This window comes from Micromys minutus (assembly GCF_963924665.1).
Source record: "Micromys minutus genome assembly, chromosome: 21".
Classification (NCBI taxonomy): Eukaryota; Metazoa; Chordata; class Mammalia; order Rodentia; family Muridae; genus Micromys; species Micromys minutus.
Genome location: NC_137956.1, coordinates 267569 through 286129, shown reverse-complemented (window position 1 = coordinate 286129; position 18561 = coordinate 267569). Strand labels below are relative to the sequence as shown.

At 42.7% G+C, this 18561-nt stretch overlaps 1 protein-coding gene across 3 annotated transcripts in view; it reads right to left on the bottom strand.

Moving 5' to 3' along the window:
* Nucleotides 1–5944: 5944 nt before the first annotated feature.
* CSNK1G1 (casein kinase 1 gamma 1) overlaps nucleotides 5945–18561 on the bottom strand; it is a gene marked incomplete at its 5' end in the record, with an annotated part of 72794 nt that continues 60177 nt past the window's right edge. For 2 of the 3 annotated variants that reach the window (XM_080934432.1, XM_080934434.1), the window contains 2 exons: nucleotides 5945–6496; nucleotides 13736–13842. In XM_080934432.1, coding sequence (XP_080790558.1) covers nucleotides 6442–6496; nucleotides 13736–13842 — 162 coding nt within the window. In that variant the 3' untranslated portion in view covers nucleotides 5945–6441. Of the gene's footprint in view, nucleotides 6497–10767; nucleotides 10792–13735; nucleotides 13843–18561 lie in introns of all 3 variants that reach the window. The other variant, XM_080934433.1, reaches the window with a different exon arrangement.

Below are 18561 nucleotides of genomic sequence, written 5' to 3'. Positions count from 1 at the left end.
GTGAGCACTTCCTTAGCGCTTCCTTTCCATGCACTTCCCTTTCATAGTGGGCACCAGTTGAAACTTGCCGTCTTCTCAGACTCTCTATAATATGAAGTAGTGGGTCTTTATCACTGTTTTCCTCCATTACCTGGTGCTGAAAGCACTTCCCAGAGTCACTTTCACATTCCCATTAGACGAGAGTAAGGCGTCTTTAGCTGGCATAACCCCAGGTTTGGAGCATGTGAGTGATGTCCATGCTGCCCTTAAACTAGCCCTCCTGCCTCTACAGGTGTGTACCACCATTCCTAACTTGGAATGTTTGCAAGCTTACATGTGTGTACATGTGCAGAGGCAGGGGACTTCAGGTGTTTTCCCCAGGTGCCATGTTTCTTTTCTTTGTTCTATGTGTATTTGCTTGTGTGAGTGGATGCAGATGCTCACAGAAGCCAGAAGGTAACATTGGACATCTTGGAGCTGGACATCATTGGACTTACAGGCAACTGTGACCTGTCCAACGTGGGTACTAGGACCTGAACTTGGGCCCTTGCAATAACAGTGCCGTGTTCTTAACTGTGAGTCAACTTTTTAGTCCCCTTCCCCTTATTTTTTGAGACAAGGCCTGTTGATGGAACTGGGGTTTGCTGGTCTCTTCTTTCTAGCACTGAGATTACATGTCTGTCACCATACCTGATTTTTCACATGGGTGCTGGGTACTAAATTTGGGTTCTCATAGTTGTGTGGCATGCACTTTACCAAGATATCTTGTCAGCCCTGAAATATTAAAAAAAAAGTTTGTGTGTGTGGTGGTGCATGTCTTGATACACACACACACACACACACACACACACACACACACACACACACACACACACATATACACACATACACACATGGATGTCAGAGCAGAGGACAGTTTGGTGTTCTACCCTTTTCACATAGGTTCTGGGGACTAAACTCAGGTCACCACAAGCACCTTTACTCTTCAGAGCATTCTGCAGTCTCTGGAATATGAGAGGGCAATGTTCAGCCCAAGGAATGAAGGCAGAATGCCAAGGTACCAGACATTATTCTTGTTTGAAGACATATTGATTCCCAACCGTCAGCCCCAGCCCGAGTTTTAGAAATGAACCAGGAGACTAAAAACCAAGGAAGTAAAAGTAACCAAGAAAGGTAGGACATTTTATTTTACATACAAAAGGGTGCAAACTGAGTGCTTCCCTCCCCAAGGGGAAGAGGTATACTTAAAGATCACATTGTGTTGTCAGGGCGCCCTATGAAAAGGGCGACTCTGAGACAGCATACCCAGAACATTCTGTTCTCTCTAAAGGCTCCGTCCTCTGCAGAGTCGTCTTCTCCAATGCTGTTCAAATCTGTCTACTGGAGGAGACGCTTCAAATAAACTTGAAATTGACATTCATTTAAAAAATACAATTTCATTTTTCACAGCTGTTTGTTTTTTTGACCAGTGCCAGGGATTATGAAACATTACATTATCTTTAAAAAAGTAGAAAAAAAGAGCATTTAATAATAACTAGACACAGCCACACATGAATTAAAAACCGATTTCCACAGCTGATTTATACATCATCTACTTAAAAAAATTGCAATCAAATCCTAACATCTTCTAAAGAGTACAATGGGTAAAACTTGAGACTAACAATAAATTAGAAAGTGTAACACATCCAATGGGAACCGCCGCATCAACATTACTTTCCATTGGAGAGTGAGTGTTTTTGGTTTCATCTTTTCTGCTGTTCTCACTTGACAAATACAGCTCTTTTCCAGAGCCAGCTACTCGCTGGTCTGAGCAGCTCACTGAGAACATTAAGGAACACCGTTCCCAGGAGCCTATGCTGTCTCCGAGAGTGAAACACACACAGCAGACTGCACACATCCCCAAGAAATGGCTCATGTTTCCTGAGACATTCCTAACAGAGTGGTGAGCCTTCTGAAAGGCCTGGGTTTGGTCTGGAGCTCCTGAAGACGGGCACCAAAAGGTTTCTAATCAGGATGGCAGTTGTCTGCATTGCTGATATGACTACAATGCTTCCTGGCTTATTATCACAGATAATCCTCTGCTCTTAGACCTTAAAGGGGGTGATGGCACCAGAAAAGAGATGAGGGGAGCATTCTGTCCACACAACTGAGGTTTCTTTATTATATCAAGTTTGGTAGTAACTGAACTAGAAATGCATGGAGTGCATATTTACTTTTTTTCCCTTGATAAGCTGATCTATAAATACTGGAGTTGGTTTTCTGGTTCTTTTTTTTTTTTTTTTTTTTTTTGTTTTTGAGAAAATATTTCAACTGCTATTGCCTATACTCAGGGGTCTACTTACTATTTTGAATACAATGAGAACTCTATTCTTCTGTACTTAGTTACCTTCAAAAGTAGAAAAAACACCCTAAGACTGGTTATTGGATCAGAGACTCCTAAGACTGGTGAAGAAAACACTGCTCAAAACTTTACAAACTCACAGAAAAGCCATCATGGCCTCTTTTTTTCCCCATAATAATAAAAAACAAAAATAAAACCTAATCTACTTACAACAAAGTTGCCCGATAAACAAATGATTTTAATTGGATTCCTACCAACCCATCATAGGGAAGGCTGGAGTCATTGGCCATCAATTTCTACCTGGGACTAAGTCTTCTAAATCAAGAAACCCAGAGATAAGTGCTCATTACCCACCTGGCCAATCCAGATGGGGCCTCGGTATTCTGGCTCCCTGAGGGCCTCTGGAATTGCCCACTTGGGGCAATGAAGGGGATGGTGGCGGTGGCCTAGAAGGCAATGCTGGCTATATGACCATGTAAACTCCTGGTCTTAAAAACTCAGGCCATGGCGTGACCGGCACTAGACAAAGCATCACCAGAACTGAACATGGAAGAGGTGGCTCAGACACAGGAGTCATGTGGGCTTGGGAGGGTGGATCAAAAGAAAACAAGAGCAAGTTCCTGTGAGGAAATGCTTCTTACGTTTCAGTGGAAGATGGTCTTGAGAAATGCATACTTGCTCGACACGGAGGGGAATGAATTCTCTCTTCCATTATCTTTTTAAATGAAGGCTACCATCTGTAGCAAGCACTCTAACATGGCATGCTTCTGGCCTGTCCCGTGGCTGCTAACACTGACCATCAACACTAAATGAGCACAGCAGCACTCTTTTCCACACGAGGCCCTCTTACAGAAGACGGACTGTCTGAGTTCTCGTCATTCACTAACAATGAAAGGGGAGTCAACACTTTCAGACATCTTGGGATCCTTGCTGATTCCTGCAGTTTGTTCCGATTGAATGGGAATTTTAACTAGAGACTTAACCTGACTTACACAGACCTTCACAGACCCTGTTTGCTCCTAGACAGACCCAAAAAAGAAGAGTGTTAACTAAGGCAGTCAGTCACTGCTCACTAGCTGATTGCACATTCAGTGCAGCCTTGTGGGCAGTCTGAAGTAAGAACTCTGAAATCTACTTGCATGATGGGACCCTTGTGTAACCCTGGCCCGGGTGGACCTCAGTATGCTCAGACCGCAATGTCTCAAGGACAGCCAAACTTCAGGAAAACTTCAAATAGTATAGTATTAAGTGCCCTGTGTCAGGGACAGATGAGTCAGTTTTAAGGGGAATTAAATGCATCAGTTTTAAAGAAAACTGTCCTCAGGTGTCATAGCTGAGAGGGGGGGTGCCTGTGCCTGGGGACCTGGCTGAGCTTGCAACCAGGCCGCTAAAAGAAACAGGGATGTGTATGAAGCTTGAGGTGCTGGGGTGGGGGAGGGGCTGAGATGAGCAGATTGTTTCTGGGGAATTCAGTTATATTTAAATTTTAAGGAAGATAAGAGAATTACTCAGGTTTGGGATCACCCTGGAGTGCCAACGGCCTTCAAAGGACCACCACCACCCTGCATGTTAAAGGGACCTTTGCTATGAAACCCAAATATCTAATAAGGGATTTGTGGGTGCTAAAGGGTGCAACACTGCATCCACAAACCACTCAGGTTCAACCACTCAAGAGCTAGCCTATAAAAATATTTTAAGACAAAAAAGAAGTCTTAAGCCCAGCTGCAGGGCACCCTACCCTGCAGCCAAGCTGGTCACTGCCTTTGCTTTACCTTGGAAGCAGGTGGGGGAGGCACTTAGTGGGGCAGAGTGCCAGGACGCTCTAGGCCTTGCCACCATTTCCTGGGATGAGGATTTTTAAGTTTCTGTATGGGTAGTCAGAGTTGCCCATATGCCAAACGAGGGACTATATAATTTTAGTGATGAGCTTTAACTACTCTATAGTAAAAAGGAAGCAAATCCTAACACTCAAATTCCTTATGGGAAAGGGGTTGGACCTGACTTCTCCCTGCCACTTTGTTTCAGACAAAGACATTTCTTGTAAAGAAATGGCCAGGTGGCAATTGTTACAAATGCTGAACAGATTTGAAGTCAGTGAGGAGAGGCTCTCTAGCCCAGGTCCAATCGAACAGGGAAGGCACACAAACACAAACTCTGCTTCATTTGATACTAAATCTGATCCACGACCACAAAGTGTCCCGACACCTTCCAGTCCTCTACATAAACAAGCAAAAGAGGTCTGTGCTGCACTAAAGCCACTAGCCACTGTCCTATGTGGTTAGGTCTTTATACCCAGACACAAGGTCTCTTTCCCCATGTTAAAAATTCTTCTTGCTACAACTAGTCACTATGTGGAAATGCCACTAACCTCTAATAAAACAGAACATGGGAAGAGTAACCCCACACACTGTTAACTATGCAACCATGGTGGTATATCCAATGAGGATGCCAAGACGCCAGGTAGAGAGTGAGCTGGGGAAAACATGCTAAAATATGTGGTCATATTATCTGGACAGTCTCTGTTCAATTGTTAGGATAAAATTTTAGACCTTTCATTACAGTTTCCTTTTCTCTGGACTTTTCCTAGCACCAACCAATTTTACCTTCCCTGCTTACTGCAGCCCCAAGTGCCAAGTTCTAAGCCTGTTGCTATGGACATGCTCCAAGATTATCACAGGCATGGTTTCTAAGGCAGACTGACCCAAATGTTCTAGCTCACTTCAGGCAGACAGTAAATACTTATTTTCTTTCCCGGCCCTAGGATGCTGCATTTTGAAGTTCCTCTGGCAGTTGGAAGGCAAATTTGGTGCCCTCTTTTGTCCACTACTGGCAATATGGTGGTAGCTGTTTAGTCACTATTTTTGTCCACCAAGTCAACAGAAAGTCACATGGCTATCTATTAGGAAGTCCCTGGCAGTGGAGGAAACAAATTTTGCTTTGTTGTTGTTAAGTATCTCCTCTCTGAGACGAGGTGCCTTCTGGTTCGTCACAGTCTGGCTAGGTGCTTATCCCAAGTGCTTAGGAGCTGGGCTTTCAAGTTCTTAGGTCAAGGGGCTCTGTTGGGAACTTTTTTCTGCAGCAGAGAAGATGAATGAAAATTCAAGTATGTTTCCTTGCCAACCTGAGTATTTACTCAGGATGACGCAGAGTTTGGCTTCTTCTCTTCCAAGTGCTGCAAGCAAGTTAGACTCTATCAAGAATGTCTTCTGAACCCACATCTTCTCTGAATGGCTTGGCTGGCCCATCCCCCTTGAAAAAGAAAAGAAGCAACCCCCCCAATATAACCAGACACAATATGCATCTGCCATGTTGTATATATATAAAAGGAAAACCCCCAAAAAAACTAAAAGTGCAATAAAGTCAGTTTCCTTTCTCTTGCTCAGAACCACAGACATGTTTTGCGACAGCCTGGAACAAGAGATCTGCTTGTCAAAAAAAGCTAAGAATGCCAAAACACAGGGACAGCAGACTGCAGACTGCTCACAGCCCGTGTCCTACAACACACAGAGACAGTAGACTGCAGATTGCTCATAGCCTGTGTCCTACAGTGTAACTTCACAGGAGGGAGGAGGGAAGGGACCTGAATCCTGTGGCCAGCTGGGCTGAGGGGTTACCCAGGCACAGAGGGAGAAGAACCCATATTACCAGACACACCTGGGAAGTGGAGAAGCTCCCCAGCCCAGGGATGTCATCTTCTGTCTTCTTGGCCACACCACCAGCTTCTTGACAGAGCCTTTAGCTTAGTCGTTTTTATGGTGGAGAGGGTTGAGGATGGTGCAAGAGCCAGGAGTAAAGGAAGAGGAGGGAAGAGAATAGTCCTTGAGATTTTGTGAATGACACCTTCACTGTAAACATTCGGAAGAGAGTCAACCAGACAGCCCAAGGGCAAGCAGTGGAGAAGCAGCAGCTCTGGACCCTGGAGCTCAGGCAGGGGATTGCCACTGGCCCACTTGGCCCTGGCTGCCTGCACTGGCTCCTTCTGGGGGCATCTCTTTTCTTCTTTTTGGTTTGCATCTGTACCCTCCCCCACAGAGGAGTCCCTTCCAATGAGAAATGGCAGGAGCTGCAGGTGCAATTGGAGCCAGAGTCCCCAGGACTTGAGGACTCCTGGGAGGCACTGGTCACTTGTGTCGCTGAGCAGTCTTCTTCCTTTTCCTCTTAAAGAAACAGCAGCACCTGGAGCACAAGAACATTTTAAGTCAGCCTAAAAGCCTCCAGCTCATAGCAGATCTCTGCCCGCTTCTGCTTACTACAGGGGGTAGGAATTTTTTTCTCCTGGTGCCCACACACACACACACGGTCACCCATCATCTACAGTACACATATTGGAAGTAGTGGGCACTACCCGGTTATCCAAATGCTACCCACTAAGCATGATAGCCACAGGCATTTCTGGAAGAAGGATAAAGAAGGCTTTGTCCTGAGACTAACATCTAACCTAGATATTCCATCTTTGTCTAGAACCAAGATGGAGGGTGCTCAGAGCACATAAAAATAGCCTGCACTGGATGCCTCTGGCACGATTCAATGTAGCTCACTGGCCAGTAAGCAAGGAGGCTGAACAGAGATAAACAGATCTCACACAAAGTGAAACCAGAATCCTGACAATCACATGATTCCAACAAAAAAACTAAGATGCTTTTTACCTTGTTCGTGTCCCCAACAGGATGCCTGGAGTAAGCAGAAGCTCTAGCTCATAAAGGGGGTGAACTTTTATCTCCTGATACCAGCACACATGCCAATCATCCCAAGGGGACCAATGCCCAAAGCCCAGGAGCTAATCCTCTGGAAACTCTAGTCACAGGGAATTCCCCAATTAGCTTCCAAAGACTGCCACTGTTTCAGACAGGGTTTGCAAATGGTCTGTTTAAGGTAGACGCTGAGGCCCTGCAATGCCATGTCACAGGGAGCAGCCTGTAGGAGTGGCAATGCTGGCACACCCTAACTCTCAGGATGTCCTCCTCACTCCAGCCTTTGCACTAGGAAGTGTAGCTGTCACACGGGAGAAGGGGCATGGAGGGCCATAGCAAGACTGATAGAGAAGGTATGTTCTGTCCAGAAATGGCAGATGGAAATGAGAAGCGTGGCAGAAGGCGGAGGAGGATGGGTCAGCAATGCCAGATAATGGGAGGGAAGGAAGGTAAAGTCAAGCTCAGATGCTTGGTCCTTGAGGGAAAACTATCTTTTAAGTCTCTTACCTACTCCTTCCAGAGTTTTCTAAATCCACTTTATTATTTTATGTGGATGAATGTGTTTGCGTGCATATATGTCTGGTGCCATGGAAGCTTGAAGAGGACATGAGATCCACAGGACTGGACTTACGGTGCCATGCGGTGCTGGGAAATGAACCTGCATGCTCTGCAAGAGCAGCCAGTGCTCTTAACTGCTGAGCCATCTCCTCAGCCTGCCTCCCAAGCTTTAGTGAAAGGGATATTGGTGTAGAAACAGACACTACTGCTACCTTCCAATAACCTACATCTCCTGTAGCTGACCACCTCCCTTTAGACCCTTGTGTTAACTCTATTTCTTATGGTGTTTCTAATATTTTCATCACTAGAAATTTGGATAAAGTTTCTTTCTTGAGTCAAGGACTCATATGTAGCCAAGGCTGGCTTCAAATGTGCAATCCTCTGGCTACAGCTTCCTGGAGTGCTATATACCTAGAGGGAGGAAATTTATCAGAATGCAGAAATAAACATTTAAATAGATAGCAATGTGAGCTTTAACTGCAATTCCATGCAATTTGAGACAGGAGGTTAAGAGTTTTAAAATATTTTCTTCAAAATGTGGTCATGGTGATGTTTTTCTGTGATCCCAGTGCTTGACCGGCAGCAGTTGAGTCATTGTTGGCTACACATCAAGTTTGAAGCCAACCTGGGCTATAGGAGACCTTGTCTCAATAGACAAATAGATTGTGGATATATGTGTGTGTCTGTCCCAACAAGACCTGTTTATCAATGACATTTGTAGGTACCATTAATTGGTGTGAACAAATTCATACATATCTGGAAACTGAATAATTTTTTTAATAAAAATAATGAACACTTTTGATTGCTTAAAATAATCCCTAATGGAAACACTGAGGAAGAATTCAAGAAAAATATTTATTTATTCAGATGCATTAGAAATTGACATTTGTTTTTAAAAAGTTTTATTCATTTTATGCGTATGGATATTTTGTTTGCATGTATGTCTAGGCACCGTATGTGTGCCTGGGACTGGAGTTAGAGACGGAGTTAGAGACAGCTGTGAGCACCGTGTGGGGCTGGGAAATGAAGTCGCTCTCTGGAAGTGACCTTAACCATCAAGCCATCACTCTAGTCCCAGAAACTGGGGCTTGAATTTGCCAACTTCAATGTCCAGAACTTAGTATTTAAGTAAGCAAGTCAAGTTTCATAATGAACCAGTATTTCAACAGTCTGTTTCCTCTCAATTGTGTTTTAGTGGGTTTACTAACCCTAAAATTTATTTCTGTTTGCATTTTTGTTTGTTTGTTTGGTGTGGAGGATCCTAAGATCATTTTTGTGTTTTCAAATTAAAAACACACACACACACACACACACAGAGATAAAAAAAAAAGAAAAAAAGAAAGAAAAGAAAAGAAGGGTACTGGGCCCATTTCCAAATATCCAATGAATTCTCTTTTACTTCCTACAGGGCAATCCAGGGAATTACCATGTGTTTCTGTGGAATCCCCAGAGTATGTAGAAGCTGAAGCTGTCACTCAGAGTCAGCCATGTTTTGTATTTAGAGCTGTATACAGCTTCAGCAGGAGGAAGCTTTTAATTCCACCAATGAAGAAAGGTTTCTGTGGTGAAACCTTTTTGCACCCGCAAAAGGACCTAGACTGGAGACCACACCTACTGAGTTGCTCTACGTAGTTATGTTCCTCTGAGAACAGAGCAAGGACAAATGACCAATTCCCTTTGTGTCTTAGGGTTCCTTCTGGTTGCTCCTTTCAGTGACCAGAAATTCTTAATAAGAGTCAAACTGACCCAGGCCTTTCCTCACCAGCCATTATTAAACACTCTTCCCACAGGCCTCTGCCCTGACCCCTCACTTCTTGCTGTTCTGTGTCACCTCAGCACTCTCCTTTCAGCTACCCCCTTGTGGTTTCTGTTCTTTAACATCACTTTTTTCTCTTCCTTCACTCTAAAATTGGTTCAAATCCTACTGTCTAGAAGTCTTTCATGAAAACTCAGTGACTCCTCACTCTCTTAGCCTTCTGTAGAAGTCTTATCTTTTCACATGTGTATGACTCACTTTGCAGCTTTACTTGGCCTGTCCTTCCCTGCCATCCCCAGTCTCTGAATCCTATGCATAAGACTGGATGAACATAGTAGAACCTAAAGTATTTGCAAGTGGGTTCATGTAACTGATACCGCACAGAAAAAAAATAGACATGACAACATTAGATCACACAGACATATGAATAGGCCCGATGTCCTCTTTTAAACTAATACTATCAATACTATTTCCTTGAAACGCAGCTCTTCTCTTCAATACATATCTGTTCCCTGTGGATAATTAGGCTGAGAGAGTTGGGGTTTATAAACCAGGACCCAATCCAGTTACTGAAAATAATTTTTCAAAAGGACGCAGTGAGAATCTAGCAGGCAGAATAGAATCTAGCATTACAGAACAGAATATGATCTTATGTGTGCAAAATGTGTGGAAGGGACACAAAAAGTCGCCAGTGTGAACCCTTCAGGGGTTTCCTTCCACATCTCGCATTTCCTACATTTATATTAAAGAAGCCTTTTCTGGAAGGAAAGACAGGCTTCCCTGTTTCTGTCAGCCCCTGACCTACTATCCTCTCACAAAAAATAAAGGTAGAAAGGCAACAAAACAAACAAACAAAAAACCCAAAAAATCCCAGCAATGTCCAATCAATGACACTTCTGGATCTTTCCCTTGAGGAGTTCTCCTTTTTTAGAGACTCTTACTATAGATAAAAACTAACCAAAACCAACAAGAAACTCAATAAGGAACTTATGGATTCCTCCAGTCTATCTCCATGTTACAAAACAAGTTGCCAAAGGTGAAATTTGGCAACCTGGTGATAAAATTGTTTTATGGTTATTAAAACATTTAAAATATTATCTTTCTAACCTTGGTCCCTGCTAATAGTTCTAGTCATAACTTGGGGAAAAATTTTGAAAAGAAGTTCATTCAACTTTAAAAAAACGAGTTAAGTCTGGATACTGTGAGATATTGTTTTCGGTAAGAGGGGTGCAGTGATAAATGAGGTGGGTTTGAAAGAAAAGGAAAAGAGTGATCTCTGGGTTTAGGGCCTGCCCCATTCCACCTTGTGAACCTTACTTTCCTAGTCTGGGTGGCTAAGGCATAAGAAAGTATATGGACCCACTGAATATTCCTAAGGCTTGGTCAATCCCAGTCTAGTCTGGTCCACTCCCCTTTCATGTGGACTGGAGAGAGGGACTCACCACAGGTTGAGCATTTTCAGGCAGCTACAGAGTATATAAAGAGAAAAACAGGAGAAAGAGAGAGAGAGAGAGGAAGGGAGGGAGGGAGGGAGGGAGGGAGGGAGGGAGAGAGAGAGAGAGAGAGAGAGGTATTAGTCCACAGGTGAGATGGAAGTGTCTCCCTGTGAGTCATGCAAACATGCAGTAAGTGTCTGTGTTTAGTTTTCCCAGCTGAGGGAGCAAGTCACTTGGTCTTCATATCTAAGAGAGGGGCAGAAGCCTGACAGAAATCATGGTGGGAGCTGGATCTCAGGAGAATGCAAAACAAAGAGCTGCTGGAAGCCTCAGGGTGGGCTTTCCAGGGCAACTCCCAGGAAGGTAGCAGGGAAAGGAACAAATGACTCTGGCTGTGAACCATATGGTTCCCATCACCAGGTCTTCCAAAATGTTCAGCTGACTTCCACACTGCAAATCAAAGAAGCAGCAACTGGCACTTAGGTCTTCTGTGAGGGAGAAAAAGGTTAAGAGATACTTTATCTTATTAGATGAGGGAATACGCTGCTTGGGAGTAACCACCAAAGAATGACCTAAATTCTAATTACACTAATTCTCAGGAGAAATAGGGCCCACAATTGTCAAGATATAGCAAAAGTACTGAAAAAAAAAATCAACCTAAAAATCATCTGCCCTCACCACTCCTTCAACCACACTTCAGGAAAGTGTCTCGTAGTAGAAGAAAGGGGAGAACAGATGACCTCTGCACTGATTAAACCCATCATCCTGTGGTTTGGTTCTGCCTTTGCACAAAACAAGCTGGGAAAAAGAACCTAAAATCACACACTTGGAGGTAAACATTTCATACTTTCCTTGTACTTGAGTTTAATTCCAATACAGGCAACAGCCGTCCTTAACCTATCAACAGGCTCCATGAACAAACAGCACCATAGCCTTGTGTAATAAGGGGTTGTTTGGGGCACCTTAAGTGTCTCTGTAGCTTTGACTTTTCCATTAAAACCAGCTAGTGAAAATATGGCTATTGTGTCCCTACCCCATATATACCAACATACATATCCCACAGACACATGGCTGAGCCCTGACAATTCCCTAGGCAAGATGCATTGGTAGCTCCTGAAATCACTACCAGAATCGGTATACAAAATGCCTCAAGCACAGAGTTTGGGTGACAAAGATAACTACTCTCTTTTAGTTTCTGTACTTTTCAGAAGGCCTAAATCTGGAGCAGAGGCAAAAAGTACAGTGGTCCCATCTGCTAAATGGGAAAATGTTAACCTCTCTAATATTCTAGTGTTTAGAACACACCAGGTTGAGCTCTCTTTGTATGGATGACCTCCATCTTTCACACTGGACACAAACACCACACTCACACACTCACACACATAGTGTACAGGTTTACCCAAAATGGAATGAAAAGGCCCAAAATATAAATCTATTTAGTGCCTAACACTAAAGTTCAGTTGGATTAGAGTCAGACCTTAACTTCTAAGAAGAACAGGTACAAATGTAAAATGGGGAGAGAGTGGGGTGGGGTGGGAAAAGGTGAGGCTCTTTTGAGATCAGAGTGTGCAGAGTGTGGTAGTTTCCAATCTTGGCTGCATGTTAGAATTCCCCGATCTTTTAAATATCTTCATTATCAAGCCAGGTTATTATTAATAAATTAGCCTCAAATATCTGAGGCCATGCAGAAGTGTCTGTATTTTCTAACATATTCTAGGTGATTCCAAAGCACAGCCAAGGGCGAGAGTTCAGAAAATGGGAATATCATATAATTTATTGAGAATGACAAAAAAAATTATAAGCACCATTAAAATCTCCCAAGCCCCTGAGAAGAAAGAGCGGTGCTTAATTACTAAAAATAATCTTTTGTAGATACCCCTTATCTCCAGGTATTAACAAGATAGAGGTGAAGTTACACTTATTTGATTTTTTTAATCTGCTAAGCAGAAAAAGGCCCTTTAAAGGGTGAGCTCACCAAAGTGATGGCCACAAATACAACCATGCAGAATACAACTTGAAGAGAAACCACAATGCGTGGTGACCCTGACTGATGCTCAGAGGTGTAAGCATGTCCTTGCTTGTACTAAAAATATGTTGCTTGCCCTAGAGAAAACATTTGGACACTGAATGTTCTCAAAGAGTTTAAAGGAAAGGCCAAGATTGGCAGGAGTTGCTGACTCATGTTTCTCTAGCTTTCCCTACCCAATTCTTTGAGTTTAAACCTGGATCTGAGTTTGAGCTAGGGAAGAAGAAGTGGTAGGTATGCTGTTTGTGCAGTCAGTATCACCTTCCAGTCCATGCAGGAAGCACCAAGGGGCTAATGGGAGAGCACAGCAAGACACATGCATGCCAGAGACACAGAAAAGGAAGTGAGAAACTGCCTTGCTTTCTTGGAATTAGGGTTACTTCTTTGCCTTCCCAAGATTCTTGTCTTTGTAAGCACGATTGTTTTGCCTGATGTACTTAGTTTTTCTGAGCCCAGACTGTCTGAAAGACAGCAAAATGTCTACCATTTAATTTAAAAATTTTCATTTAAATTTTTATTAAAGATTTTTTTATTTAAAAAAGTCTTTTATTCAGTACCACCCATCTGGAATAACCATTCCAACAACTAGAAATGTGATACTATACTCCATGGCCCACGGTTTAACATTTTTCTCTCTGTAATCACCAGGGAGCAAGAAGCTTCAGGGCCATAAGAAACTCATGGCTACTGTCCACTGTGCCTTTTACTGTATCATCTTAGTTCACCAGACAAGAAAAACATAACTATCTACCTAGACATAGGAGCTAAAAAAGGTGGCCGTAACCTTAATGCACCATGCAAAAAAATGAAAAGGTACGAAGAAGAGAACTGTGGACCCAGCATGAAGAACCCAGTCTATGACAAGCAGCACACAGAGATAGAAGTCTCCAGCCCATGAGGAGAAAACCCTTTTAAAGACAAGGCAGCCACCTTGAAAGATGAACGTACTTAGCTTCCTCCACAACCTCCACTTCGGCATGAGCTGCGATCGGTGCATTGGAGTGAGCTCCGGTGGGGTCATCAACATTCAGCTCTCCATTGGTTGAGCTCACCACCTGAAACAGACAGACTTCAATAAACACCACGGTTATGTGAAGCACCAGCTACCAACAGAGTAATTAAGAGAAATTAGTCCTCAAAGTACCAGCCAGAGTGTAGAATATGTGTTTACTTGTGTTAAGGGAACACTGTCCTGATTTAGAGCAGGTTCCTAGGCCTATACCGTGTCGGAACACTTAACTCGATGATATAATCAGTGACAATTACTTTCATGTTGAATACCTACTTTGTGGATAGCACTTTGCTTTTGCTACACTGTATGTATAAATTTAGTTCCCACAAACCTCATACTTAATGTCACCATTATTTGTGTGTGTATGTGTGTGTGTGTGTGTGTGTGTGTGTGTGTGTGTGTGTGTGTGTGCCCATGCAGGCCAAAGGTGAATAATGGTATCACTCTTCAGGACCTTTCCACCTCATTTTGGCTCAGGGTCTCTCACTGGAACACACAGGTTGCTGATTTGGCTAGGCTAGCCTGTGAAACCCAGAGATTCCCAAGTCTCTGCTTCTCCAGTGCTGGGATTACAAGGGAAGCTACCACTAGTAGTGTTGGGGATAATAAACAAACAAAAACAAAACAAAATAAAACACCAAAACCAAACCAAACTAAAACAAAATAACAACAAAACAAGATCCAAACAAACCACGGGTTCTAGGCTCCAACTAAGGTTCCCATGTTGCCAGCAAGAACTGACCTATCTCCCTGGCTCAATTACTTACAGCAAAGCAAGTCATACGGATGTATCAGTTGGTGTGAAGGGGCAGTCTCAAGTGTGCACGTGAGGGAGGTAGCTCCTGCCTTCTACTATGTGTTTACTGGTAGCTGACCTCAGGACCCACTGAGCCATTTTGCTGTCCTCCAGCACCAACTATCCTTTTGTAATGGATGAGAACTTTACAGAATGACTCAACCAGGGATTAAGTCAGGGTCTGTGCACATGTTTGTCCACAGATTCTTTCATTTTTCAAAAACATATATAGTTCTGCATTAAAAAAATCACTGTACAGCTGACTTCTAAAGATTAACTCATCCTGCCCCCTTGGCCATGGTAGGTAAATTCTACTACTCTCAGCTGGTTATACTATATAGCTTAGGTAATAATGCCTTTAAAACATTCTCAAAAGGAAACCAAGAGTGGGTGCCAAAACCCATAAATAATCACACTTTCCTTCAGAAATCTCTCCAAGGCTTTCAGCACTGGCTTGAAGTCATTCAGAAAACAAGACTGCTACACCCTCTGCTGAGAGGGAAGATGGTAAGGACAAACTTCCCTTGGAAACAAGTCTTATTTCAATGGCCTTTATTTCAGGTTCACTGTCATCCCACGGCTCACTGATGGTCCCCGACTGTCACTGAAGGCTCTCTCCCACTCCCGACATCTGGTTAGTGTGGACCGGATCAGGCTTGTCTTGTGCAGCCACTTCTGTCACCGGCTTTCACTGCCAGCACATGATTCCCGCTTATGTGGGTGCTGGAGAGTGGGAAAGGGACCCAGCACAAACCACTCTGCTGCTAAAGATCTCGGCTGAAACATGGGAGAGAACCACAAAATAGGGTAAATGGTTCAGACAGCCTATGCTACTGGGTAAGTAACGTCAGCTATTTGAGACTGATGTGAGGCTTATAAAGTAATGAATGGGACCCAAGTAGGTATGATACCTTAATACAATACTGGAGGAAGTAAAAAAAAAAAGTAGGAACAGTGTTCTAAAATCAGGCAGCCATGGGTTTAAACTCTAGCTTTACTGACTATGGATCTTTGATCTTTCTGTACCTTAGTTTTCTAATTTGTAAAATGAAGCAACAGTAATGCTTATCCTATTGGGGTCATCATGCAAGATCAGCCCAGAGCCACGAGACAAACTAATGGTTCAAAAATGTTCACCTTATTGATACTCTTACTTGTGTCCAGCCAGGTTATTTTTTACTAGCAGCTACTTGCCCCAGATTTCCTAAATTATCCTAAAAAGCAAAGTGGATGGAAATGTCCTCTCCTTTGGGGGCAGAACGAGTGGATGCTACCTACTAGTGACACATGACACTGTCACTTCTGCACAGGAACACCTATGGGCCTTCTCTCCTTCCTTTTCTTTTTCTTCCTTCATTCCTTTCTTTTTTGAGATGAGGATCCTGTGGTGTACCCTGGCCTGGTACCCACTATACAGCCTAAGCTATATAAACTTGTGGTCCTGTATAAACTTCTCACACTGCTCCTGACTCAGTCTCCATAGAGGTAGGCCATGTGACAGGTCTAGCCAGCATGCCTGGCTTTTTTCTTGTTAAGAAAACATGACTGAGAAAATTACAATAATGATATATGGTTAATGGGGACAAAAAGAAGCCTACATTAAAACAGGATTTACCAGAGGAAGACTCAAATTTCTGCTAGTGATCAAGTTTAGTATCTCTGATTAGTAGACAGTCTAACATTTTGAATAGTATACAACACAGTATTTTATTCCCTCTGAAAACAGATTCTTCCTAATCTAATCACAATTTCAAAAATTAGACAGATCCAAAATTGTATAAGACTTTTGAAGACTTGGAATCTTCAAAAAGGACCATATTAAAAAGACCTTAAAAAAATACCCTGTGGACTGATACTGATGAAAAGGAATTAAAGGGACGGAGAGATGACTCAGTAGTTAAGAGCATTTGCAGAGAATCTAGGTTGAGTTCCTAGTGCCTACAGTGAGCTCACAGTTATCCATAAGGCCAGTTCCAGGGCACTGATGCCTTCTTCTAACCTCTGAGAGCTCCAGGTACACATGTGGTGCTCTTACATTCCTGCAGAGGGGAAAAAAGACTAAGGAATCAGGTATGGTGGTAAACACCTAACCTTACTAGGACTCAGGAGGCTGAGGATCACCATGAGTTGGAGGCTTGCTTGGGTTATATGGTGAAATGTGGATTAGCATAGGCTACACAGTGAGACTGACAAAACAACCAATATTATCAAACAAAACAGAGAGAGATTCAAGGACTGAAAGAGATGGAAGAGCAAACCTTAAAAAAAAAAAAAAAAAAGCCAAGCACTGACACAATTGTATTTGTATACATTTATGCAAAAATGTTTAAAAATTTTTTTCTTTCCCCAACTGCCAAAGGAGCCATTGCCCTTTATCTTTGGGGAAAGTGACCCATGGCTCCTTTGATATGTATCTGTAAAGCCATGTAGCCTCTAGGCCTCCCTATTCCCTACACTCAAGCACTCTGTCACATTCCCAAGTCTATGCTGGTCTGCCCTGGGCCTCCATCTTCCCAGATGCCTGTATAGTCCATAAAAGGGCAAGATGACCCTACCTTACCCCACGCCACCTGCTAGTCTCTCCCTTACTCTCTCTATTGCTTTCTCCTGTCATTATTCTCTCTCTTGCTGTTCTTTGCTTCTTTCAGAGAGCCTTGGCCATTTCCGGTCTTTCCTTTCTGCTTGCTCTGGACTCTGGATATTTTCTGTCTCATATACATAATACAAGCCTTTCCCTTAAACATATCATGGAGTGGTCATGTTGGCAGTTTCTTTACCGTGACCCTATCTGTTGTCAAAACCTTTACATGCACACAAAAATTATTACGTAATATATATATATATATATATATATATATATATATATATAAAAGGGATGGAAGAGGCAAATCAACCAATGGAATGCAGGAGTCTTGGTTTGATTCTGATACTATAGTATTTCAAAGACAACTAGAATTTGGGTTGTTAGATGTTATGAGATTATTTCCTTGGAGAAGATAAGATGTCATGGCTTACATAAAAGAATATCTTTGTTCTGTGGTGATGTACGTGGAAGTACATGCAGCTAAAATATACTGTCTTAACTTTCAATGTGGCAGAACCTTAACGAACTGTTAATCTAGGTTAAAAATATTCCTGACTTTTCTGTAGACTTGAATCTTTCAAAATACAAGTTGGAGAAAAACCAGCAAATAAAAAAGGCAGAGAAGGTTAATTTAAGATTGAGAGTCATGGGCTGGAGAGATGGCTCAGTGGTTAAGAGCACTGACTGCTTTTCAAAAGGTCCTGAGTTCAAATCCCAGCAACCACATGGTGGCTCATAACCATCTGTAATGAGATCTGATGCCTTCTTCTGGTGTGCATGGAGACAGTTGCAGTATACTTATATGATCAATCAATCCTTTTTTTTTTTAAAGCTCACATTCATCCTCACAGTTGCCTTGCTTTCCTTCTAAACACCTCCTCCCACAGACAACTGTCTTCTGTATGTACGTTTTACACAGGTAAGACACTGCATATACATGGAAGTCTGAAGACAACTTTCAGGAGTCAGTTCTCTCCTTCTAAGAACTCAAGTCATCAAACCTTTGTAGACCCTTTAACTATTGTCCCCAAGAATGCTCATTTTTAATAATTACAGTTTTGCTATTTACATATGACTAGCAGTTTGGCTGAGTAAAGAATTCTAGGTTAGAAACACTTCCTCGGATGGGGAGATATTTTTTCACTGATTTCTAGCTTCCAGTTATCTGACTTTATTATTTAGTGCTCTAGCCTCATAAGAATGCGCCTTGGTGTGGTTCTACCAGCCATTCACTCTGGCACTCAACTGCCTCTGGCATCTGTAAACAGATCTGCTGAGTCTGGGAAATACTTTTGCAAATCGTTTCTCTGCTCTTTCTGCAACTAATATATTAGACACAGATCTTAAATGCTTCTCAACTTTTTTTTCAATTAAGTTTTTCT